Below are 27,888 nucleotides of genomic sequence, written 5' to 3' on the forward strand. Positions count from 1 at the left end.
AGTTGTTGTTCACTGATGATACGGTGCTGGTGGCTGATTCGGGTGAGAAACTGCAGAAGCTGGCGACAGAGTTTGGTAAAGTGTGTGAAAGACGAAGGCTGAGAGTAAATGTGAATAAGAGCAAGGTTATTAGGTACAGTAGGGTTGAGGGACAAGTCAATTGGGAGATAAGTTTGAGTGGAGAAAAACTGGAGGAAGTGAAGTGTTTTAGATATCTGGGAGTGGATTTGGCAGTGGATGGAACCATGGAAGTGGAAGTGAGTCACGTGTGGGGGAGGGGGTGAAGATTCTGGGAGCACTGAAAAATGTGTGGAAGGCGAAAACATTATCTAGCAAAGCAAAAATGGGTATGTTTGAAGGAATAGGGGTTCCAACAATGTTATATGGTTGCAAGGGGTGGGCTATAGATAGAGTTGTGCAGAGGAGGGTGGATGTGATGGAAATGAGATGTTTGGGGAAAATATGTGGCGTGAGGTGGTTTGATTGAGTAAGTAATGAAAGGGTAAGAGAGATGTGTGGTAATAAAAAGAGTGTGGTTGAGAGAGCAGAAGAGGGTGTTTTGAAATGGTTTGGTTACATGGAGAGAATGAGTGAGGAAAGATTGACAAAGAAGATGTATGTGTCAGAGGTGGAGGGAACGAGGAGAAGTGGGAGACCAAATTGGAGGTGGAAAGATGGGGTGAAAAATGTTTTGAGCGATCAGGGCCTGAACATGCAGGAGGGAGAAAGGCGTGCAAGGAATAGAGTGAACTGGAACGATGTGGTATACCAGGGTCGACGTGCTGTCAATGGATTGAACCAGGGCATGTGAAGTGTCTGGGGTAAACCATAGAAAGTTTTGTGAGGTGTGGATGTGGAAAGGGAGCTGTGGTTTTGGTGCATTATACATGACAGCTAGAGACTGAGTATGAATGAATGTGGCCTTTGTTGTCTTTTTCTAGCGCTACCTCGCGTGTATGCGGGGTAGGGGGTTGTCGTTTCATGTGAAGCGGGATTGCGATGGGGATGAATAAAGGCAGGACGTATGAATTATGTACATGTGTATATATGTATATGCCTGTGTAATTATGTGTATACGTTGAAATGTATAGGTATGTATATGTGCATGTGTGGACATGTATGTATATACATGCGTATGTGGGTGGGTTGGGCTATTCTTTCGTCTGTTTCCTTGCGCTACCTAGCTAACGCGGGAGACAGCGTCAAAGTATAATAAAAAAATTATATATATATGTAGGTTTGCGGCAGGGGTGTGTGATGTCTCCATGGTTGTTTAATTTGTTTATGGATGGGGTTGTTAGGGAGGTGAATGCAAGAGTTTTAGAAAGAGGGGCAAGAATGAAGTCTGTTGTGGATGAGAGAGCTTGAGAAGTGAGTCAGTTGTTGTTCGCTGATGATACAGCGCTAGTGGCTGATTCATGTGAGAAACTGCAGAAGCTGGTGACTGAGTTTGGTAAAGTGAGTGAAAGAAGAAAGTTAAGAGTAAATGTGAATAAGAGCAAGGTTATTAGGTACAGTAGGGTTGAGGGTCAAGTCAATTGGGAGGTAAGTTTGAATGGAGAAAAACTGAAGGAAGTAAAGTGTTTTAGATATCTGGGAGTGGATCTGGCAGCGGATGGAACCATGGAAGCAGAAGTGGATCATAAGGTGGGGGAGGGGGCGAAAATTCTGGGGGCCTTGAAGAATGTGTGGAAGTCCAGAACATTATCTCGGAAAGCAAAAATGGGTATGTTTGAAGGAATAGCGGTTCCAACAATGTTGTATGGTTGCGAGGCGTGGGCTATGGATAGAGTTGTGCGCAGGAGGATGGATGTGCTGGAAATGAGATGTTTGAGGACAATGTGTGGTGTGAGGTGGTTTGATCGAGTGAGTAACGTAAGGGTAAGAGAGATGTGTGGAAATAAAAAGAGCGTGGTTGAGAGAGCAGAAGAGGGTGTTTTGAAGTGGTTTGGGCACATGGAGAGAATGAGTGAGGAAAGATTGACCAAGAGGATATATGTGTCGGAGGTGGAGGGAACGAGGAGAAGAGGGAGACCAAATTGGAGGTGGAAAGATGGAGTGAAAAAGATTTTGAGTGATCGGGGCCTGAACATGCAGGAGGGTGAAAGGAGGGCAAGGAATAGAGTGAATTGGATCGATGTGGTATACCAGGGTTGACGTGCTGTCAGTGGATTGAATCAAGGCATGTGAAGCGTCTGGGGTAAACCATGGAAAGCTGTGTAGGTATGTATATTTGCGTGTGTGGACGTATGTATATACATGTGTATGGGGGGGGGGGGGTTGGGCCATTTCTTTCGTCTGTTTCCTTGCGCTACCTCGCAAACGCGGGAGACAGCGACAAAGTATAATAAAAAAAAAAATAAATAATATATATATATATATATATATATATATATATATATATATATATATATATATATATATATCACTTCCGCTTCCATGGTTCCATCCACTGCCAAATCCACTCCCAGATACCTAAAACACTTTACTTCCTCCAGTTTTTCTCCATCCAAACTTACCTCCCAATTGACTTGACCCTCAACCCTACTGTACCTAATAACTTTGCTCTTATTCACATTTACTCTTAACTTTCTTCTTTCACACACTTTACCAAACTCAGTCACCAGCTTCTGCAGTTTCGCACATGAATCAGTCACCAGCGCTGTGTCATCAGCGAACAACAACTGACTCACTTCCCAAGCTCTCTCATCCCCAACAGATGGCATACTTGCCCCTCTTTCCAAAACTCTTGCATTCACCTCCCTAACAACCCCATCCATAAACAAATTAAACAACCATGGAGACATCACACACCCCTGCCACAAACCTACATTCACTGAGAACCAATCACTTTCCTCTCTTCCTACACGTACACATGCCTTAAATCCTCGACAAAAACTTTTCACTGCTTCTAACAACTTGCCTCCCACACCATATATTCTTAGTACCTTCCACAGAGCATCTCTATCAACTCTATCATATGCCTTCTCCAGATCCATAAATGCTACATACAAATCCATTTGCTTTTCTAAGTATTTCTCACATACATTCTTCAAAGCAAACACCTGATCCACACATCCTCTACCACTTCTGAAACCACACTGCTCTTCCCCAATCTGATGCTCTGTACACGCCTTCACCCTCTCAATCAATACCCTCCCATTTAATTTCCCAGGAATACTCAACAAACTTATACCTCTGTAATTTGAGCACTCACTCTTATCCCCTTTGCCTTTGTACTATGGCACTATGCAAGCATTCCGCCAATCCTCAGGCACCTCACCATGAATCATACATACATTAAATAACCTTACCAACCAGTCAACAATACAGTCACCCCCTTTTTTAATAAATTCCACCGCAATACCATCCAAACCTGCTGCCTTACCGGCTTTCATCTCCTGCAAAGCTTTTACTATCTCTTCTCTGTTTACCAAATCATTTTTCCTAACCCTCTCACTTTGCACACCACCTCGACCAAAACACCCTATATCTGCCACTCAGTCATCAAACACATTCAACAACCCTTCAAAATACTCACTCCATCTCCTTCTCACATCGCCACTACTTGTTATCACCTCCCCATAAGCCCCCTTCACTGAAGTTCCCAGTTGCTCCCTTGTCTTACGCACTTTATTTACCTCCTTCCAGAACATCTTTTTATTCTCCCTAAAATTTAATGATACTCTCTCACCCCAACTCTCATTTGCCCTCTTTTTCACGTCTTGCACCTTTCTCTTGACCTCCTGCCTCTTTCTTTTATACATCTCCCACTCATTTGCACTTTTTCCCTGCAAAAATCGTCCAAAAGCCTCTCTCTTCTCTTTCACTAATAATCTTACTTCTTCATCCCACCACTCACTACCCTTTCTAATCTGCCCACCTCCCACGCTTCTCATGCCACGAGCATCTTTTGCGCAAACCATCATTGCTTCCCTAAATACATCCCATTCCTCCCCCACTCCCCTTACCTCCTTTGTTCTCACCTTTTTCCATTCTGTACTCAGGCTCTCCTGGTACTTCCTCACACAAGTCTCTTCCCCAAGCTCACTCACTTTCACCACCCCCTTCACCCCAACATTCTCTCTTCTTTTCTGAAAACCCATACAAATCTTCACTTTCGCCTCCACAAGATAATGATCAGACATCCCTCCAGTTGCATCTCTCAGCATATTAACATCCAAAATGGAAAGGGAGCTGTGGTTTCGGGCATTATTACATGACAGCTAGAGACTGTGTGTGAACGAATGGGGCCTTTGTTGTCTTTTCCTAGCGCTACCCCGCACACATGAGGGGGGAGGGGGATGTTATTCCATGTGTGGCGAGGTGGCGATGGGAATAAATAAAGGCAGACAGTATGAATTATGTACATGTGTATATATGTATATGTCTGTGTGTATATATATGTGTACATTGAGATGTATAGGTATGTATATTTGCGTGTGTGGACGTGTATGTATATACATGTGTATGGGGGAGGGTTGGGCCATTTCTTTCGTCTGTTTCCTTGCGCTACCTCGCAAACGCGGGAGACAGCGACAAAGCAAAATTAATAAATACATAAAATTAAAATATATATATATATATATATATATATATATATATATTATATATATATATATATATATATACACACACACACACACACTACGTGTCTTGGGAAGAGTCATTACTCACCTGATGGCCATTAATATGCCAGGTGAGGGTGGTGGGTGGGTAGGAGAAAGGCGACGAACAGTTGAGGAGGAGGAGGTGACCCACACGGTAAGGTCCCCTTGCACCCGTGATCCGAGGTCCGTGCGATGGCTCAGCTGGCGGAGGAAAAACAAATCTTAACGAAAAGTCAAAAAAAGTTGTAATACACCGCTGGTATATTTAATCATATACTGCTACTGATGATGATTATGACGTTACTGCTTAACATGACACGGATGGAAAACGGGTAAGAGACCTCAGTAAAGAATTGAGACTAAATTTATGCTACTAAGATGTTCGTTCGGGAGTCATAACCTTGTTCTACTGTGATATTTCCGCGACTTCATTCCTTGTTTCGTAGATTCTCTTTATAAAGTGAAAAATGTAGCATATAGGACTGGTTAACAACCCATTCAGGCTATATATTCATTCAATGTTATGTTCTGCTATTTTCTTTTTCTAATGTGAACTTCGGCTACCTTACCCACTGCGCCACAAATCTTATGAAAGAAGGAAAATATAGTTGTAATGAAAACACTTTTAGTCACATTAAAAGGGACCACTTCCTCAAAATGTCAAATGGTGATTTTCCTTCGTTTGAATGGTCTTTTTAATCAGGTTAAATCGATGCATTTCTAACAGTGACGAGTGAGGGCCACTCTAATATAACCAATGTGGCCCACCCAGTACTATAACCATTGTGGCCCAACCAGCAGTATAACCAGTGTGGCCCACCTAGTAGTATAATATGTAAGGCCCCATCCAGCAACGTAACTAATGTGGCCCACCCAAAATAACCAGTGTGCCACAACCATCAGTGTTACCAATGTAACTCACACAGTAGTAAATCAGGGCCAAAGGAGTGAAACCTGATAGTCGCGGAAGTGTTGGCTCACTGGATGGTAGCTGCCTACCAGAGAGAGAGAGAGAGAGAGAGAGAGGCATTCGCTACCATCATCTCGTCTTTCAGATCAATCCACTTCTTGATCCCTCATCTTAACGTCTGGGTTCCGTAATCCCGCCACGAACCACCGCATCATCCTTTTCCAGGTATCGAGTTCGACGAGCGAACGACAGGTATTGACCTAACTGCCTCCCTGCTTCTGACTCTACCCACTGGAACTCTGCACGTCCTTCACTGATGCTTTGACCCACCCTTGACCTGAAATGCCTCCGATAAGGCCCTGACCCACCCAAGAGCTGCATTACCTTCCTTAAGGATTAAATTCTCACCTCTGGCATATGAGATAGGCTATATGGTCCGTCAACTACCCCGTATTGCTGTACCTACTCATCGCTTAATGGTCAACCAAAGTGTATATTGTAAGCATCCCTGTATATCTGCCACCATGACTTAAAAACTATAGGCACTTCCTTCATATGCTAATCCAAACTGTAAAAATATTCAGCTCAATTTGATCTTAAACTTATGATTAGTTAACTAGCAACAATCATAAACTCCCAAGCTCTGTAATATCTGTAATACGTCAACTGTGTGCTTTCAGCCAACTGGCTACCTATCTCCAATTCATCATTATGTATTGACTAATATACGTGGCAAGCTAGAACTGCCAGGTCGTACCCCTAGGTACATAGCGGGCTGCTGTTGTTCGTTATAGTTCACCGTATCTGGGAAAACTGGACACCAGGGCTCGATCTCTGGCGTTGTTACAGTCATCTGTGTTCTGCATTATCTACATCATTCAACCGAGCGAGAAGTGTTAGGAAAAAAACCCGAAAAGTAATGAAGGTGGTGTCGACACAGCATCACAGTTTAAAAACAGTACCACCCGTATTTCGTGGCGGGTCACTAAAACCCTGCGTCAGGTTTGGGATTTCCATCCTCACACAAGCCACAACATATATTACCTCTCCGGCAGTTTCTGCCTTCATTATCATGTCCTTGTGACGGTCCACTCCGTGTGGGATTCTAAGGCTGCCACCAGTCAAGGATCAGTCTCTCAAACGTATATATAAACCGGTCATATCTAATCACACAACAAACTCAGCGACTCACAACAACAGAAAACAATGGATGGTAAGACCAGACTGAGTAGCGACACATTATAAACTAAGGAAGGCTAATTCTCACACACTTCGCATAACGTCACAAGTGCCAGAAAGAGGAAGTTTTACTTCGGCCGCAAGGCGGTAGGGTACGCTACCAGCGTATGGTACGTCTGTGAGATTTACGTTATTTCGACTCGACGTGACGTTCTGATGACCCATGAAGAAGCTCATGGGTCATTATACATCTCGTGCAAGTCAATCCACGGATTCCCAAAAGATGGCTCACCATTCACGCTACAATGTACTTAAACATAAGGAAAAATACGGGGGCTGCAAGTGTGATGATGATACACGTTCGTTGGAAACAATCCAAATCAAAAAGTGACATGGAACATATTTTCGTAGAAGTTTAGATTCAGGAATATTGGTCGATGCAAATGGATACTGAATTGAATCTCATATCCCTCACATATGTTGTCCTTTGGTTCACTATATTCCTTACCATGTTGGATCTAATACATAACTGCATGTTTACCTTCCAGGATGAAAGCTTAAAATTTTTCTTGAAAGTTCGTTTGCCTCCATACGTGTCTGTCTTATGTATTTCACTTTTGAGCACAGCATGCTAAATGCCTTGGGCACAACTGTGTACAGAGACAAAATCATTTGGAGATATGTGCCTTGTACAGAAGGCAAAACGACTAGAATAATTACTGTAGTAAGACCGACAATTTTTATTATTTTGTTAAAGATAACAGATAATTCATATCTCGTTATTTCACCATCACCCATGAGAGGTCACAAGCTTATATGGATGGAAATGGGGAAAAAAAATAGAGAAAAGTGAGTCTGCCAAGCAACGTAAAAGTGAAAGTAAAAAAGAAATGTTGTGGATTTTGTTGAGAAATGGAAATGGTAAATAAACTATTACCGTCCACGTATACCGCAGACGTAAACCTTTAAGCTAGGCAAAATAATTGTAAATCTCAATTCCTACGGCTAATACGAAAGCTATTGCAGTCATCCCTATAAAAATCATTTTCTTTGGTGGAAAAAAGTTACCATTTTCTATGATTACTTTCAGTGTCACCCATTGTGAATAACGTTACTCCGCGCAGCACACAAAAACATGAATAAAACTTTTATGCTTAATTACTCTATCTTCCCTAGTAAGTAACTAGACGCCAGCTAATTAATAAGTGATACAATTAAATACATGAAAATCAACATGAAATGTTACAATATGCCGTGTTTAATTAGTAAAATACGTATATTTCCCTATCACACCAGAGATGGCTATCCAATAATCGTAGTGACATATTCAGAAGAACAGTGAGAGACCCACACAGCAACGTAATGATACCGACTCGATAACATAACCAAATGTAATTCATCCAGTGATATAAAAATGCATAAACTAATTACCTTTGAGCATACCAGTTTTACCCCAGCACAAGTTGCCGCCCATTATGGACTTTAATAATAATAATAATAATAATAATAATAATAATAATAATATTAATAACAATAATAATAATAAATATTCTACATCATGCTTTCCTAATTTAGCGAGGAAGCGTCAGGAGCAAACGAGAAAGGGATGTGCATCTGCACACAATCCATTCTCCTCATCCAACATGCACAAGGGACTTTGACTCCTGGACCCACTGACTTTTCCATATGTTCTGTTTCAGCCTACTGACATCACGTCGCCCTCTATACACCACATCGATCCATTTCATTCTATCAATAATAATAATAATAATAATAATAATAATAATAATAATAATAATAAAAATTAATAATAATGATTAATAATAATAATAATATGCGTTAGAAGTGGAGGGAACAAGGAGGTAGGCGAGACCAAATTACAGTTGGAAGAGTGAAAAAGATTCTGAGCGATCGGGGCCTGAACATGCCGGAGGGTGGAAAGGCATGCAAGGGATAGAATGAACCGGAAAGATGTAGTATACAGGGGTCGACGTGCTGTCAATGGACGCATGTGAAGCGTACGGGGTAAACCATGGAAAAGTCTGTGGGGCCTGAATGTGGCGAGGAAAGCTGTGGTTTTCAGCGCATTACACAAGACAACTACAGAACGGATGTGTGCAGATTGGGCCTTTCTTTGTCTATTCCTGGCGCTACCTCGCTAACGTAGGAACCGGCGATCAAGTAAGGACAATAATATAATAATGATAATAATGATGATGATGATGATGATTAATAATAATAATAATGATAATAATAATAATAACGATAATAATATAAAAGATGTGTGGGTAGTGCCAACTAGAATACATTAACTGGGGGACTGAAATACCCACCTCCCACCCCCACCCATAGGTCCTTGTTGATCTCGTTTTCTTTTTCTATTCACGGAAGCAGCGACCTCTGTGCCAGCAATGGCATACCAGAACTCACACACCGCAAAAGAAAAAAGAGGAAAAAGAGAAACATGACATACATACCCAGAGAACGGGCTGTCATTGACATGAGATTGTGCCAAGCTTGAACCTAGCGAGTCTTCACACACACACACACACACACACACACAAGGACCAGGCTATCCACCCAACCTCACTCAACGATCAGTGGTTCTTCCTAAAGACAAAAAGTTTTTAAAAGGAAGACTAATTTGCTCGAAGGCCTTTGTTATTACGACTTTTCTCTTGCCAATGACAGCACCACGTCTTTAAGGCCACCATCTTCTCCTACTTGTACAAAATCAACAAAGCGTCCATCCACGGCATTTGGGGATACTGAGGCACCAAGTCAGTCCAGCAAGTGAAAATGAATGGACATTACTGGAGTCATATAATTTACTCTTACAGAACCTCAAGATTCTGGGAAAACCTTTGTCGCTGGAGCGTCTACAACTATCGCTCTAATAACTTTTTTTTTTTCTAGTTTGACACAGCGGGTCAGTAGGTATCTTGAGTATTTATGAAATAACACTGAAACAGATTACACCATAGTTTGGTACCGACGTGGTTGGAGGTAATGAGAAGACAAGAGTTCACACCTCATCTCTCTGGTCGGGTGACGATCTCTCTCTCTCTCTCTCTCTCTCTCTCTCTCTCTCTCTCTCTCTCTCTCTCTCTCTCTCTCCAACATCGGCGTTCCACCATTTATAACACAAGTCATATATATAACACGGCCCCGATAATGCATGATTCACACAATGCGAGCCACGGGGGCATCAAACCTGTTACCTGCTGAACCATGACTGTGTATGACTCCATCCGATCACTGGAGGAGAGAGAGAGAGAGAGAGAGAGAGAGAGAGAGAGAGAGAGAGAGAGAGAGAGAGAGAGAGAGAGAGAGAGAGAGATTCAACGGCCTTCGGCATATACCTACTCGTTACCCGGGAACACTAGAACTATAGCGAAGGACAGGTGAATATAATCGTAATATATCTCTTACATCCGTGGGTTCTCAGGCACGAACTTGCCCCGGCAAAGCGAAAGGAACCCTCCCCTTGGCTTATCAAGGCTACACCACCACCACCGTAGACTACACTACCTCTGGCATCTTGTTAAGACGTCAGATGTCAACATCGCCTCGCGCGTCGTCAGTGTAAACCTTCCCCCGCGTTAGCTTATTAAACCCGAGATTGTTGGCCACCGTAGCTACTTACAGCGCCCCCTGGAGAGGCATAAATCCCTCAGCTGTCTGGCAGCCTGGCCTCCCTCTCTCTATATATATAACCATAATATAACCTTTTATAACCCGGCGTTCACTTGTTCAAGTTTAGCCGTGTTTCCCTCCCAGCGTCGGCGGCGGTATGTGGCAGTGCGTCTGTTGCTGCCCAAGTCGCATACCGAAGGTAATATTGATATTCATCGAATACCAGTAACATGGTGAAGACAGTAATGATATTCATCGAATACCAGTAACATGCTGAAGATAGTAATGATATTCATCGAATACCAGTAACATGGTGAAGATAGTAATGATATTCATCGAATACCAGTAACATGCTGAAGATAGTAATGGTATTCATCGAATACCAGTAACATGGTGAAGATAGTAATGGTATTCATCGAATACCAGTAACATGCTGAAGATAGTAATGATATTCATCGAATACCAGTAACATGCTGAATATAGTAATCATGCTTAGGATAATGATATTCTTCAAATATCTATCACGCTTACGATGATAATATTCAATGAATAACAATATCATGCTTGATAGTAATATTCATCAAATACCAGTATCATCCTTAAAATCATCACGATATTCATCAAATACAAGTATCAGCTTAAAAAAAAATAGGTATTCATCGAATACCGGTATTATGCTTAAGATAATACCGCTCTTCATCAAATATCGGTGTCATACAATAATAACGATATTCATCAAATATCAGTATCACGCTTACGATAATAACGATATTCATCAAATATCAGCGTCATTTTATAATGAAGAGAATATCGATTTACAACCAATTCCATTATCATCTTCCACTGCTACACACAACCTTACCGTCACACGCGTCACACTGCTACATACAACCTTACCGTCACACGCGTCACACTGCTACACACAACCTTACCGTCACACGCGTCACACTGCTACACACAACCTTACCGTCACACGCGTCACTGCTACACACAACCTTACCGTCACACGCGTCACATAACAAACATCCAGCCGTCACAAGTAACACCTGCCCCCATTACATACACATAACATCCACCGTTACACACTGTCATACAACATCCAGCGTCACATTCAACTTGCACTGTCACACACACACACACACACAACTATCGCACACTACCGTTACGAAAAGCCACAACAGCTGCTCTCGCACTCAACAGCAGACACGAAGACATAACGCACTCACTCACTCTCACACATACTTCACGTAACGCACTCACTCTCTCACACACACCTCACGTAACGTACTCACTCACTCACACACACACCTCACGTAACGCACTCACTCACTCACACCTCAGACAACCCACTCACTCACACACACCTCACGTAACGCACTCACACATACACACACACACACACACCTCACACAACCCACTCACACACATCACACAACGCACTCATTCACATACACACACACACTTCACACAACGCACTCACTCTCATACACACCTCACGTAACATCTCTTATCTAATACAAATGCACGAAAAAATTTAGATTAAAACTGAAATGTAAATAATATCAAATAAAGAGTAATATAATTAGAAAAATCAGAGAATTACTTTAAGAAAAACACGTAATTTGAAACACGAGAAATATAACTTTGACCAGAAATTTAGATGGGGAAATGACAAGGAAATGGGGGAAAATTACTGGAAATAGAAGAAAAAGAAATAAAGGGAAACAGAAAACCAAAACATGCTTTGGAAACACGAAACATGAATTAAAAAAAAAAAATTACAGAAAACGAAAGATTGACGTTAACAAAAAACGAGAACGAACGACGTCAACAAACTCAAAAAAAAAAAAAAAAATATAAATTACCTTTCAGTAATTACCTTTTAAAAAGACAAATGGGGAAAACATTACTTTGTAAGTCGAGGTAACCTCATTACCAACATCAGAAGGAGGCACCGACCTTTTTATCTGGTCTTCATATTCGATGAAGATTGAGTTTCTATGTAATTTATGTGATTTTTGAGAAGCTCTAATTGGAAAAGTGGTACGTAGATGCTTGCCCTCTCTCTCTCTCTCTCTCACTCTCACACTCTCTCTCTCTCACACACACACACACACACACACATGCATGCATGCAAATACACACTGAAAACACAAACGCACACTTGTTTATATAAGAATAAATGTACACACACATATATATATATACAACACATAGACGATCACACACATATGCACACACACACACACATACAGCAGTTCAAGAAATGGGGGCTCCAAAGGTGTATCTCTCCCCCCCATTCTGTAATCACATAGATACACATACATTCATCCATATAGTTACATATACACATGCAAACAGACAGTTACATCTAAACATATATAAACATTTACATATTACAATGAAAAACCCACACACACGTCTATACATACATACATACAACCATACATACATACAAGAAGAAGTCCACATTAAATCCAGTGCACACGAATGCACATGGATTTTCAAACCAGGTTGACAAAGATTGGATCAAAGACAGCAAAAAAAGATGAACAAGACGAAATAATTAACGAATCAATAGTGAAGGAATATTCAACCCAGCAATGGATGGAGCAGCGAGATATTAGATCAGAGATGTGTATGATTTCTCATATTCCCGTTGAAGAATGGGAGGTGCAGACTGTGTCTAAACAGGACTGTCGTGGTGTAGCGGTCAGCGTTCCCAACCGCGACCCATTCATGGTCGAGAGCATAGGTTCGAATCCTCGTTACGGCAGTCAGTCCACAGTCAACCCAGCTGTTCATCCACCCGTATGGGTATGTCGATAAAATGGGTACACAGACTGGGATGGTCACAGACGTCCAAAGCCTCAGAAGACGTTACACAGACCCAAGGTTGTAACGAGGGAGGTGGTTCAGGAAAATATGTAGTAAAGGATGTGCTATACGAGGGGAGAAAAGTAAAATTGTGGATGACTGGGTAATAGTGTTAGAGAGAGAGAGAGAGAGAGAGAGAGAGAGAGAGAGAGAGAGAGAGAGAGAGAGAGAGAGAGAGAGAGAGAGAGAGAGAGCAGACAAAGGATATCAAGGAAAAGTAACAAAAAAAATTATATAGCTTCAAAAGTAACGTTCGAAAAATAGAGTGGGGGAAAACCAGGAAAAGGTTCAGTTCCACAGGGATGGACTGGGAAAATCAAGTTATAGGGGGGAAAAAAAAAGAAAGGAAGAAGGGAATGTATGAATGGGTCAGCCTCACCTTCTCGGAACAGACCTTATATGAGATCAACGAACTCCGATGGGAGTGTTATGAAACCTGAAGGTGGTCTTGTACGAAGAGGTTATTACTCTCGTATTATCTAATCCCGAGTGTTTACGACGCCACTACACCTGTGCGACATACAGTAAAGGATATTGAGATAAAATCAAAAGGATATCCATTACAGAAAAAAATGCTCAGAGAGGAACTTCACCTTCAAATCAAAAGGATATCCATTACAGAAAAAAAAGCTCAGAAAGGAACTTCACCTTCATAAACGCCCATGGCATACATAGTGGCTCTTTCAATAGGTGAGTTATTAAAGAAGACACAATACCGAAACATTGAGAAAGTAACTCTGGCGATGATATATGAGATGAAAGTAACTCTGGCGATGATATATGAGATGAAAGTAACTCTGGCGATGATATATGAGATGAAAGTAACTCTGGCGATGATATATGAGATGAAAGTAACTCTGGCGATGATATATGAGATGAAAGTAACTCTGGCGATGATATATGAGATGAAAGTAACTCTGGCGATGATATATGAGATGAAAGTAACTCTGGCGATGATATATGAGATGAAAGTAACTCTGGCGATGATATATGAGATGAAAGTAACTCTGGCGATGATATATGAGATGAAAGTAACTCTGGCGATGATATATGAGATGAAAGTAACTCTGGCGATGATATATGAGATGAAAGTAACTCTGGCGATGATATATGAGATGAAAGTAACTCTGGCGATGATATATGAGATGAAAGTAACTCTGGCGATGATATATGAGATTAAGGACCTTGAGGGAACAGAGAATTTATTGCTTTCCACATACCTGTATACGTAATCTTACAGATAACTCAATGGGTAACTAAATGGATATATATACATTTATGGGTAACTATACAAACAATTCTATGGTTCACCTCCCTCATAAGTTGCCTGTACAGGTAACTATACAACTTCTTTTCCAGATCACTTTATGGACAACTTCGCAGTGGGTTTACAGCAAACTTGATCACTAACTTTACAGATAACTTTACGAGTAAGTCTACTTAAAAAAAATTATAAGTAACTAAATTTAATTTTATGGATAACTTGTAAATAACTTTAAAGCTAACTTCACTGATACTTCGACCTTCATATAGGCGGCCACATTTACCGCCAACTTTCTCTTTTTTTCAGAAATAACTGTTATTACCAGTAACATCACCTCGGAGAAAGACTTGAGTTCTTCTGTACCGAGAGACAACATAAGGGGACGGTGAAGCTTTATCACAACTTTCAATAGGATTAGATAGTCCTCCCACGAAATGAGGAAGTTGATTTCAACACAAGAACTCATGACTAGGCTACATAGAAAAAAAAGATGTGATATATATATATATATATATATATATATATATATATATATATATATATATATATATATATATATATTTTTTTTTTTGCTTTGTCGCTGTCCCCCGCGTTTGCGAGGTAGCGCAAGGAAACAGACGAAAGAAATGGCTCAACCCACCCCCATACACATGTATATACACACGTCCACACACGCAAATATACATACCTACACAGCTTTCCATGGTTTACCCCAGACGCTTCACATGCCTTGATTCAATCCACTGACAGCACGTCAACCCCGGTATACCACATCGCTCCAATTCACTCTATTCCTTGCCCTCCTTTCACCCTCCTGCATGTTCAGGCCCCGATCACACAAAATCTTTTTCACTCCATATTCCTATGAGTCCACGGGGAAAACGAAACACGATAAATTCCCAAGTGCACTTTCGTGTAATAATCACATATTTCTCTCTTGTGTCTCCCCTGATGATGTGACTATTACATGAAAGTGCACTAGGGAATTTATCGTGTTTCATTTTCCCCGTGGACTCATAGAAATATCTTGATCACGCGCAAAATTGTGATCCTTTTCAATATATATATATATATATATATATATATATATATATATATATATATATATATATATATATATATATATATATATATATATATATATATATATATATATATATATATATATATATATAATGAGGTTCTTAGTCATTCACATCAAATATAGAAGAGACAAATGATGGGAAAGATATATAAAATGAGGTCTACCCTTACTACATCAAAACTACTTGACCTCTCCAAGTTCCACCACCTCAATACTGACCACGGAAGCACGATGCCAGTACCTGACCACTACCAACAAAGAGGCATTCGTGTAGCCACTTATTTTTTTTTTTCAATAACGTGGACGCAAAACAGGAGGACTGGTGGAATAAATCATCCTGGGAAAGAAAGCCTTTCAGAACCTTGCATGGAGTCGCTCCTTATCCCTTATGGTTTCCGTAGAGTTACCGCCGTCATTTGTCAGGTTTGGCCATTTGAAGGCGACACGTCGCCTCGCTACAGCTGACAAACCTGGAGACTTGTGCGGACACACAGGTCTCCACTGGTAAAGACCCGAGCGCTGGTGGTGCATTTTCACATAGGCATTTCCTCATTTTGAGTGGGGAAACTGTTGGGCAAAAATCTCCTTACGCTCGTGCGTCTTACATCCTGTTTTTCTGCGAATGCATCTTAAAACCATTCATACATATACCTTCTCGACTGTCTCTATTCGTGAGTGCAGAGTACAAGAATACACATCAAGGTGTGGTAATCATCACCAGCGGAAATTCGGGGGGGACGATGTGCAATCCCTCGTGACCAAAAATGATTTCGATCACTGAATAACAATGTTTAGACCAGCGGCAACAGGTTCCTCCTGCAAAGACGTCCTAATAATCTGGGTGATTTGCACCCCCTAAATCGAGCTTACTGAACCTACTCTCTCTTGGATTAGTAAGTTGAGGGTTGTATAAAGAGCGCGTGGGGATAGATAAGACCCGTGAGTCACTTGTAAGAGATAAGAACTTCGTTGTCTTCACTCAACTTCGAAGATTATTGTTCCCAGAAGACTGCCAAACCCTTCCCTCCGGGATCTTGCTCGTTTCGAACAAATCCTAATGAAAGTCTTTCGACTTATTATGGGCTGTCTATTTTGGGAATGTCATTCGCAGGTGGCGCTAAAAAAATGATGACCATCTCGCTTTGACTCCACTTCGAGTCGGCGTACGCACAGTCCAACGTACTAAGAAACAACCTCAAACTATGGAGCAAGACTCTTTTCTTTTTATACACACCCTTCGGCAGGAAGCGATGGACTTCGACGTGGGGGAAAAAACAAGAATCTTTATCTGGAGTTCTTCGTGGGTGAACAAATTCCCATCATAATGCAGCATTAAACAGGCCGTATGACCTTGGAGCTTTCTCTTTACAAAATTATATCACCGATCGATTTCTCTGTCATCCACAGACACACGGTAGGGATATAATACACAGTCTTCTACGCATTAGGAGTACTGATGTACTGGTTACGTACCCTTTGTTGCCAATGAAGTAAAATCGGAGGAATAAATTTATGTAAGGGACATCTGTTGTGTCACTGCTGCGGTGACCCATAGAACTTAACGCTATTATCTCCCGCGGAAATTAAACGTACCTGGAGTGTTCTGGGAGAAGTGTTCAACGTTTCTTTTATGCCGAGATACTGTTGTAAAAAAAAAAAAAAAAAAGAGATTACGATTTACGATTTTTTTGGTTGAATTTCCCTTTTTCGTTTTAACTGATAACAGTGATTACGTACGGTGTGTGTGTGTGTGTGTGTGTGTGTGTGTGTGTGAGTGTGTGCGCGCGCGCGCGCAAAGACAACCCCTCTCCCACCCTCCACCTTCCACCTTCACCACAACCTCCCTCCAACCTCTACCCCCTTCCACCACAATTTCTACCCCCTTCCACCCATGTCACCCACGCTACTTGCAGCATCTTAGATAACCAAGTTACGACACGAGTCTATCTAAAGATACCGAGATAACTCAATGTCTTTTCAAAAGAATATAAAAAAAAAAGCTAAGAGGAAACATTCATATGGTTATTTCCGCAGCGAGTGACAACAAAACGAGGAACTTTTGAGTGATCCCTAAATCCTTCTCTCGACGCGTACTCTCAAGACCCTCGGCCACATTAAACCTTTTTATCACAAGTTCAAAAAGATCACCTCCGGGCGTGGTGCAGCAGCAGCTAGGACACACACACACACACACACACACACACACACACACACACACACACAGACACACACACATACACACGAGCGTCGTAAAGTACCTACTTATTTCGTGTCACTCCGCTACCTGACGCGGAGTCAAGATGAGCTAAGCCAGCTCTCCAGAAACGGCGACACACACACACCGCTCGACGAAGGCGAGGCTGGGCGGAGGGAGGGGTAGCTTGCTCGCTCGTCTCTAGCGCTACGCCGATGGTTTTACAGTTCGTCATCGTTGGGAAAATAGAAGGATGCGTGGCTAAGAAATATGAACGGTAGAGAGAGAGAGAGAGAGAGAGAGAGAGAGAGAGAGAGAGAGAGAGAGAGAGAGAGAGAGAGAGAGAGAGAAGACATCATTTCACATACGTCCATCTATCTTGTCCGTGTTTGTTATGCTTCTATTTCTTCTGTCTTTGTCCGCAGTGAGCGCTGCATGCTACCCTCGCCTCATAATAACACTCGTGTGTACGAGGCTGTGCGCCTGGGGATACAACCTCGCCAAAGGTGATTTTTCACACCTGGTGCAAACCTCCAGCATTCTTTTAGTCTGGTAAACTACTCGGTGGGTATATATATATATATATATATATATATATATATATATATATATATATATATATATATATATATATAAATATATATATATATATATATATATATATATATATATATATATATATATATATATATATATATATATATATATATATATATAACGAGCCCTCACGAGACGCAAGTCTCACCGGAACTGTAAGAAAAATGGCCGAGGCAAAATTACGCAATTCAAAAGCCGGGGGGGGAGGAAAAAGTTTACCGTGACTTCCTCCTCCTCTTCTTCTTTCCTCTCCCTCAGACACAGCCGCGCAACCAATCTGAGCGCAGCCGTGCAGAACCGCCAGAGAAATATGGGGGCCGTAAACTCCGCCATTATTGTTCGAGCGAGCAATGTTTAGGTTGCCCTGCTCCTCCCCACTGAGGCCTCATGCACGCCTTGTGATACGGGCTCACTCACTCCCCCCGTCTGCCTAACTTCTGTGGTTGTGGGGTGGTAGGAGTTAGACACGGACTGGTCGTCAACTTCCTCTCTCTCTGCCTCAGATTAAGTCGTGGACACGACCCCCGGGCGAGGGTTCGTACACGTCGTAATGCTTAGCGTCTGTCGGTATACGTTAGCTTTTGTGTGTGTGTTTCTGCCACGATCACACATCTCGAATCTTTCTGTGGGACGTTACCTCTCATTATCTATCCACAGAACTCATTATCTACTACCCTTCTGCGGATCTCTCTCCTCATAGGTGCTTTCTATGGAGGTCACCTATTTTTTTTCTATGACGGTCACGTCTCCATAACCACGGGGAAGTGGTCGCTCGATATAGGTTTGGGTATTACTTGGACGTCGCGTCTCCTGACGAAGGGGAATCACCTCCGTGGAGGCTGTGGGACCCACACAGCTTCCTGCTGTACACAGACCACTGTGGTCTCTGGTACAGCTTCGATTCTTTTTTTTTTTTTATAAAAACAAAAGAGGATACCTCGCCTATGGGGGTTCCAGCGATGGATAATTCCTTTCGTTACGAAGGAGAGGGCCGTTGCGTGGATGACGTCATGAGATTTACAGTTCGAAATGTATAAACGAATATATCCGAGTCAACGCAGCACATGTTGGGCGAATTCAGACTGCTGTTAATGTAAAGGGATCGAATTACTCCCCATACGAGGAAATGTCCGACACAAGTTCAGATTCTGTTGTACACAACTGAATTTATTGTTCACCTCTCGAATCTAAGCATACATGGCGCTGCGCAGTGGAATGCGTTTCTTAAAAGCATCTAGATTTATGGATTACTTCAGAGAAATTAGGTGACAATTCTTTTATTCTATGTCTACTGGTATTCTACATTACTTTATCATCATCATTTAACCTCATATCATAACTCGCCCTCATAAGCCTACCACTGACGAGTGATCAAATATCGAAAGATAAGTTACATGCGTATAAATGATAAAACCTGACTCTCTTAAATCATTCTTTACAGAAGCGATAAAGAATCCATGACAACAGAACGAAGATCTCAAACCTATACCAAACATACGTCCACTTTCTGATAAACTTACCTATACCCACTTGTGTATGCATGTATGTATGTGTTAGCTACTTAACTCCTTACAGACGAAACAGTGTGAGAAATCATCTTCGCCAAGGTTACACTATCATCAATAGACGTAAACGAGTATATAGTCTCGTCAAGGACCTAACAGAAGAAGACAGTTCATCATTTCCCTGCTCCTGAATTGAGTGCACCCTCAGTGTATATATGTATACACAACGTATTCAAGTTTTGGCCCTGTGTAAGATGTGAACAGCTTGCTGATTATTTCCTTATCTATAAACTTAAATGCAACTCTTAATGTTCGCTAGCAGACGGTTAAACCTCCTTCTCTATTCACCTAAGGTGGGACTCTGACGACAGGTTTAGGGACAATGTCGACTCCAAAGTCTTTCCTCTCACATACAGATTCCAGCAACTTGCATCCTATTAGATGATAATCATAGGGAGTTCTTCCTCCTTCGCAGTGACCCATCCTTATTTCTTAACATTCACTCACTCGGGGTTGAACCTCATCAGCCAAGTACCAAACTGAATGTTATGATAACAAGGAGAAGGATGGTGTGTGTGTGTGTGTGTGTGTGTGTGTGTGTGTGTGTGTGTGTGTGTTCCGGACGACATACCACACGGAGAAAGTCCGGGCGTACGTTATGGTAAAAGAGAGGTGGAGATGAAAGCCTTGCAGGGTTGGGTGGGAGTGTTGTAGCGTTTCTCGCAAGGAAAGGGAGTGACAGTGATCGAGTTAATCAGACGTGTTCGATGTTTGCAAGACACCCCCCTAAGTAAGGCGCTTGAGGACCGGTAAAATGCATGCAGAGTGCCACTGTATAAAGGCAAGGGAGCCACGCATGTTTCCACGAAGGAGGTGTAAGTCTGGTCAGTATACCTGGTAAGGTTACACAAGTACAGTGATGACTGGGGGTTGAGGGGGTTAGTATGGTGCATTATCTGACTGGGGTGGAACAGTGTGGTTCCAGGTGTGGTGGAAGATGTGTGGATCTGGTATTTGTTTTAAAGAGTCCATGTGAGGAATACTTAGAGAGAGAGAGAGAGAGAGAGAGAGAGAGAGAGAGAGAGAGAGAGAGAGAGAGAGAGAGAGAGAGAGAGAGAGAGAGAGAGAGGCTGGATGATTTAATGTGACGTTTCTGGATCTAGAGAGAGAGAGCGCGCGCGCGTATGAATGGGTTGATAGAAATGCCTTGTGGAGGGCGTTAGAGTATATGGGATGGGAGAAAAGCTACTGAGCTCTTTTTTTTTTATCGGGAGAGTAAAGTGTGTATGCAAACAGGAAGGGAAGAGAGGGAGTGGTTCCCGGTGAAGGAGGGTCTACGTTAAGGGTCTTCGATGTCGTCTTGGCCATTTAATGCGTTCGTGAACGAGGTGATAAGGAAGGTAGATGCGAGGGGCTTGGGAGCGATGGGGGCGGATCTATAGGATGTCGGGGGTTGCAAATTATGGGAAGTGAGTCATTTACTGTTTACAGATAACAGAGTTCTTTATGAGCGTAAGTCAGTTATCATTTGTGAATGACAGTTCTTTACGAGTCTCCGGCCATGAATACAAAGGGAAGGAGATGGGTGGATGTGTTTGGAGGGAAACAACATAAGATGAGATGGATCAATCATCTAAAGAATTATCTAAAGAGTTAGGTATGGCTGTAAGAACAGTTTAACTATGAAGTCCGAACGAGGTGTGGAGAAGTGGTTCGATCATATGGTTTAGGATGAGAGATGACAGACTGACCAAGAGGGATCTATGTGTCAGAACTGTTAGGAGCGAGGGGGGGGGAAAAAAAACAAGGTTGGAGAGAAGGTGGCTGTGGAGTATCGCGACCTGAACACACTGGAGGGAGGGAGAGAGACGTGCACTGGATGGGATAAACTGGATCGATGAAGGTCATATAGTGGGGGACACAACGGTCTGTCACTGGGATGGAAAAAAAGGGGCAGATGAAGCAGTGAAGATAAACCATAGAATGGTCTGGGGAGGGTGTGATTGTGGAGTGTGTGGAGACTGGTTTCTGAGCACTATAAATGACAGTTAGAAATATGATTTGCGCAAGTGAGGCCATTGTTCGTTTGTTCCTGATGCTACCTTGCTAAGGCGGGAAGGCCAACTGAAAGTATATATATATATATATATATATATATATATATATATATATATATATATATATATATATATATATATATATATATATATATATATATATAAACGTAACTGTTTTCGAAGGTTTCCTAGTTCGTGCAAGGTCTGAATCATGTCGGGCCACATAAACACACTCCTAGACGAGGGGCAATGGTCATGTTCACTCACTGTCCTTTTCAAGCTGAGTGAGTTAAGGCGACACCCACTCTTCTGATGACGTATTCTCGTGTCGTGATGTTTCTAGCCCCAGCCCCAGAGTCTGGGGTTGCTTTGGTCGCCCTGTCGAGTCCCCATCCCAGTGTCTGGGGTTTGCTTGGGTCGTTCTCTTAAGTCCCCATCCCAGTGTCAGGGGTTGGTTGTGTCCTCAGTTCTCTCGGACCCCATCCCAGTGTCTGGGGTTGCTTGGGTCGTTCTCTTAAGTCCCCATCCCAGTGTCAGGGGTTGGTTGTGTCCTCCGTTCTCTCGGACCCCATCCCAGTGTCTGGGGTTGCTTGGGTCGTTCTCTTAAGTCCCCATCCCAGAGTCTGGGGTTTGCTTAGATCGTCCTGTCGAGTCCCCACCCCAGTGTCTGGGGATCTAGGGTCGTCCTGGGGAGCCTTTACACCAACAATGGGGTAGCTAGTCTTAGAGTCCACAGAACTGTGAAATTCGATCGTAACCAGAGAGCATATAACGCTGAAACAAGGCTTTTCCCCATCAGTCATTTCAATGAAATTAGACTAAACGAGGATGGAGAAAAAAAGCTAATGAAATATACGCAAGAATGAAATGGCGGTGAATGCGACAGTAGACCATGTAACTAGAAGCGAGGTCAACACACACACACACATGAACCACACTCATATGTAGAGAGAGACTGAGAGTCACATGTCTCTTAAGATGATACGAGGAAGTGGGTGCAGACCACATACCTGTTAACACTCGTATCTAAAGGAAATGAGAAGCCACATACCTATGTTGCATATATGTGGTGAAAGGCATGAGGACCACATGGCTACTGTATTCATATAAGGAATGGAACACACACACACATATATATGACACTCGTATGTGGAGTGGACATGGGGGAGACACAGATCAATGAAGACGTACCATAAGGAGAAAGGACGAGTCCCACGTACCTATGACGGTCATGTTGGCGTCCTTGGTGTCCTGCTCGAAGCTGGGCTTGTCAGCCAGGACCTCGCAGCGGAGTTTGCCGGAGGCGCGGTGGTCCACGTGCGAGAGGATCACCTCGTTCAGGCTGGAGATCTGCTCCTGGGGGGAAACCAGCACCTTCGTCAGCCAGGGCGAGAGAGAGAGAGAGAGAGAGAGAGAGAGAGAGAGAGAGAGAGAGAGAGAGAGAGAGAGAGAGAGAGAGAGAGAGAGAGAGAGCCCTCTTCCTCCTCATTCTCGAACTTCAAAGCAGCATCCCATACGTATTGTCACACACACACACACACACACACACACACACACACACACACACACCTCTCCCAGTGAACTGTCCCACATCTATGCGCACCTGTTCCACTATCTATTCCACACACACACACACACACACACACACACACACTTACGTACAATTTCCCTTACTGCCCCCACCACCTCCTCCTCCTCTCACATTCGTCTACACAAACGCACGACAGACTACCTCACTTACCTTCCTCCTCTTCCTCTCATCTTCGTCTTACCCCGCTGCTCATTATTTCACAAATCTATTCCCCCCGCGCCCCCTGACGTTCCCATCGGGGTTTGCGACGTCCCCTCTCTCGTCTGTCTCTCTCACACACACACATCATCATCATCTACCACTCTGGGGCCAATATCATACCTTCATCGTTATTGCTCCCTCAATAAACCCATCTCATCTGCCTGCGTCTCTCACTACCTCCTCACCTCGTATATCCTCCCCCACACACACACAGTGTCTCCAGTATTATTCCTCGCTAGTCCTCCCATTTTTCCTCGGTTGCAGAGGGAATATTTTCTATCTTCCTATTTCGTTTACTTTAATATTCTCTCTCTCTCTCTCTCTCTCTCTCTCTCTCTCTCTCTCTCTCTCTCTCTCTCTCTCTCTCTCTCTCGAACTCAGTCCAGCCTCTGCTTCGCTCGCTCCCTCCCTCATCGCAATAATATTAAGTGACTCAAAATCGTATAAAATTTGAACTTTGCTCATTTATCCCATCATGAAATTTCACATCGTCTTCGTCTTCTCCAACGGCACTATCAAGCTTGGATTCACGTCTTCCAAGTCGAGAGGTCGTTTCTTGAGCTTTCAGTGGCATTCAAGAAGAGGCATAACTTGAGGTTAAGTTACAACAAGATAGTAACTATATTATCCCTCTCATTCTACAACCACGGTCCATCACTTTACAGAGTTTACTCTGGAATTTGGGGACAGAATATTTGCGACACAGAAGCATTTCCATTAACACTTTCTCATTACATTCAGTCATACCAACCATGTTTTCAAAACTACCATGAAAATAGTATCACGAAATACTTGAATGATAATCTACACTTTCGAAAATGAACCTTTTCATACACTTCACACACACACACACACACACACACACCAAATGGCGTCCTAGCTTCGTCTCTTCGATGTATATCAACTGACTGTTATATTTCTCTCTTGTGTCTCCCCTGATGATGTGATTATTAAACGAAAGTGCACTTGGAAACTTTCGTGTTTCATTTTCCCCGTGGACTCATAGGAATATATATATATATATATATATATGCATCTATTTCTAGAGTATCTATCCTTTGTCTAAGACAACATGCCATCCCTTACCTACCCATCAAAAAAAGATATATATAGATATATGCAAATCTGGGTAAAGATAATTTCATATCTTCCTTGTGCTGGGAATAAACTTCTGTTGACAGTAATAATCCAGTGTAGCATTTATCCTCTCCGCTTCATGACAGAGATCTTGTGGTTCGTCCAATGTTAAATCCGTCAAAACAAATTGCTTCCAGAACACTGAGTCACATCCTAGACTCCCTCCATATAAATGCCTGAATTATCTAAACTCTCTTCACATAAATGCCTGGATTATCTCGACTCTTCATATAAATGTATGGATCATCTGAACTCTATATAAATGCCTGGACCATCTGGACTCTATATAAATGCCTGAAGTATCTAAACTCTGATATAAATGTCTGGATTATCTGGACTCCTCATTTAAACGCCTGAATTATCTAAACTCTCTTCATATAAATGCCAGATCATCTGGACTCTATATAAATGGCTGGATCATCCAAACTCTCCCTATACAAATGCCTGGACCATCTGAACTCCCCTTATATAAATACCTGGACCATCTGAACTCTCCCTATATAAATCCCTGAAACATCTGGACTCCATATAAATGCCTGAATCATCGGGACGCTCCCTATATAAATGCCTGCACGTCTCATAATTTCCACAGATATGCTCTCTACGTTCATACACATGTATAGCTACAGCATCACTGAAATCATACGAAGACACAGTCGATGTATATATAAGATCATACAGTCACTGTAGACATGAGTTTATACAAGAGTATGGGCCCTTCTACACACGATTATACATAGGTACAGGCAAAGTATACATCATATTTGTACAAGTGTATGTATGGTCACTGCATACACACAATCATACATAGGTCTACCTTCAGCTGTTGCCACTGTACTGCAAACAGCAAGTCTACAGTGTCTAATAAGAGGAAGGTTCGTCTACAGGAACACCAGCATCATCGGGACCTCGAGTCGGGGAGAGAGAGAGAGAGAGAGAGAGAGAGAGAGAGAGAGAGAGAGAGAGAGAGAGAGAGAGAGGAAATCTCGAATACCCTCATAAGAACGGGTTGAAAGTAAGATCGTGTCTCTCTCTCTCTCTCTCTCTCTCTCTCTCTCTCTCTCTCTCTCTCTCTCTCTCTCTCTCGGTAGTCACACACGTGTGTGTGTGTGTGTGTGTGTGTGTGTGTGTGTGTGTGTGTGCGCGCGCCTCACATTAACGGTGATGCCAGGCGCCGCGTACACGCTCTTGGGCTGGCTATTCTTGGGCACGTAGTTGTAGAACATCTTGTCGTCCTTCCACCACGTGAGGGAGTAGAGGTCGGCGCCGTCCAGCTGGAAGGAACACGAGAGCTTGACCATGCCGCCGCTCAGCACGATCCTGGGCACCGTGATCCCGGTGATGTGCACACCACACCCCCTGCCGTCTGATAGGGGGAGAGAAGAGAGTTGAGAGTGAGTGAGTGAGTTTGACTAACGGGGGTTTATACCATAAGGCGTTGGTGTGTGTGTGTGTGTGTGTGTGTGTGTGTGTGTGTGTGTGTGTGTGTGTGTGTGTGTGTGTAAGATAAAAAGGGATAGAGACAAAGAGGATGTGTATGAAGACAATCTGTGAGAGTCTTAAGGTCAACGTCATTAGATCCTGTTTTGTGGAGCCTTGGATGTGGAAAGGGAGCTGTGGTTTCGGTGCATTATTACATGACAGCTAGAGACAGAGTGTGAACGAATGTGGCCTTTGTTGTCTTTTCCTAGCGCTACCTCGCGCAAATGCAGAGGGGATGGGGGTTTCATTTCATGTGTGGTGGGGTGGCGACGGAAATGAATAAGGGCAGACAGTATGAATTATGTATATGTGTATATATGTATATGTCTGTGTGTGTATGTATATGTATACGTTAAGGTGTATAGGTATGTATATGTGCGTGTGTGGACGTGTATGTATATACATGTGTATGTGGGTGGGTTGGGCCATTCTTTCGTCTGCTTCCTTGCGCTACCTCGCTAACGCAGGAGACAGCGACAAAGTATAATAAAAAGAAATAAAAACATATATACAAATAAAAACATATATATATATATATATATATATATATATATATATATATATATATATATATACATTCGTATCTTAGATACAGCAGACAAAGCATAAATGTTTGTTTTGCATTTGAATGGTACACTGTAGTGAGTATAATCTATCAGTTCAATTAACTGATCTAAACTAGCATTACGGAAGAGACCGGTGGTGTAAATACCGTCCTTTGTAATTGTTGTAATAGATTCCAGGCTGTTAGGGCCGAACACCACCAGTTCCGGACATGTATAGGATAATATGATACTGGAAGGGGTGTTACCGGACTCCTCCTGGAAGGGGTCACACCGCCAGGGCATTTGCAATCATCCTCGAAGAGGAACAGAGAAGAGCTTCGTGGAATACCATCTCGTTCGTAAAAGGAGCCCACTTTACCCTGCTCCCGCATGGAGCGCAACTCTGAAGTTGCGCGAGACCTTATGAGAAGCGGTGCTGTGGGTTAAGTGATGAACACATAGTACAACTGTGGGCGGTGGGAGGCGACCAGCCCGCAGCGAGGGGAAAGTTCCTCATGTATTAATCAATTTAAGACGGATCTTAGCGCCTTGGGAGGTAACGGTGACATATGTGCGAGGTTAATATGTATTTATTACGGGCATGTCGACCGTGTAAGGATGATAAAGTATACTGCGCGACTTTGAACAAGATATTCCGATACTCTGCTGCATACACGAAGAGTTGGGGGAAGAACCTGACGTGTTTCGTATTCGTACTCACGAATGAATCATACGAAGAAAAAAAATTTACGAGTCGTGAGTTCGTGTGAGTAATTTCTCCCATACACGAGCAAAAAAAAATATGAAATTAACCCTCAAAATATTTGAGATAATACTTTCTCATCACATATACACTACCTCAAAATGACTCATATTTCTATAAAATAAACACAAAAAGTTGGGTACCATGAATCATGTAGTTTATATACTTTCTCTTAAAACTTCGGCTTCTCCCTCACTAGTGTGTGGTGGAGGGTGGAGGGGAGGGGAGAGGGGCTGGTGGTAGAGGGTAAGGGGAG

General features: G+C 42.5%; 1 protein-coding gene across 3 annotated transcripts in view; it reads right to left on the reverse strand.

Moving 5' to 3' along the window:
- The window catches only part of LOC139756391 (uncharacterized), a 437,124-nt gene that overhangs the window by 39,795 nt on the left and 369,441 nt on the right, over nt 1-27,888 (reverse strand). For 2 of the 3 annotated variants that reach the window (XM_071675793.1, XM_071675794.1), the window contains 3 exons: nt 25,997-26,208; nt 23,134-23,269; nt 4,678-4,811 (listed from right to left, as the gene is read on the reverse strand). In XM_071675793.1, the coding sequence (XP_071531894.1) occupies nt 4,678-4,811; nt 23,134-23,269; nt 25,997-26,208 (482 nt within the window). The remainder of the gene's footprint in view (nt 1-4,677; nt 4,812-23,133; nt 23,270-25,996; nt 26,209-27,888) is intronic. The other variant, XM_071675795.1, reaches the window with a different exon arrangement.

Source organism: Panulirus ornatus, chromosome 21, assembly GCF_036320965.1.
Source record: "Panulirus ornatus isolate Po-2019 chromosome 21, ASM3632096v1, whole genome shotgun sequence".
Taxonomy (NCBI): domain Eukaryota; kingdom Metazoa; phylum Arthropoda; class Malacostraca; order Decapoda; family Palinuridae; genus Panulirus; species Panulirus ornatus.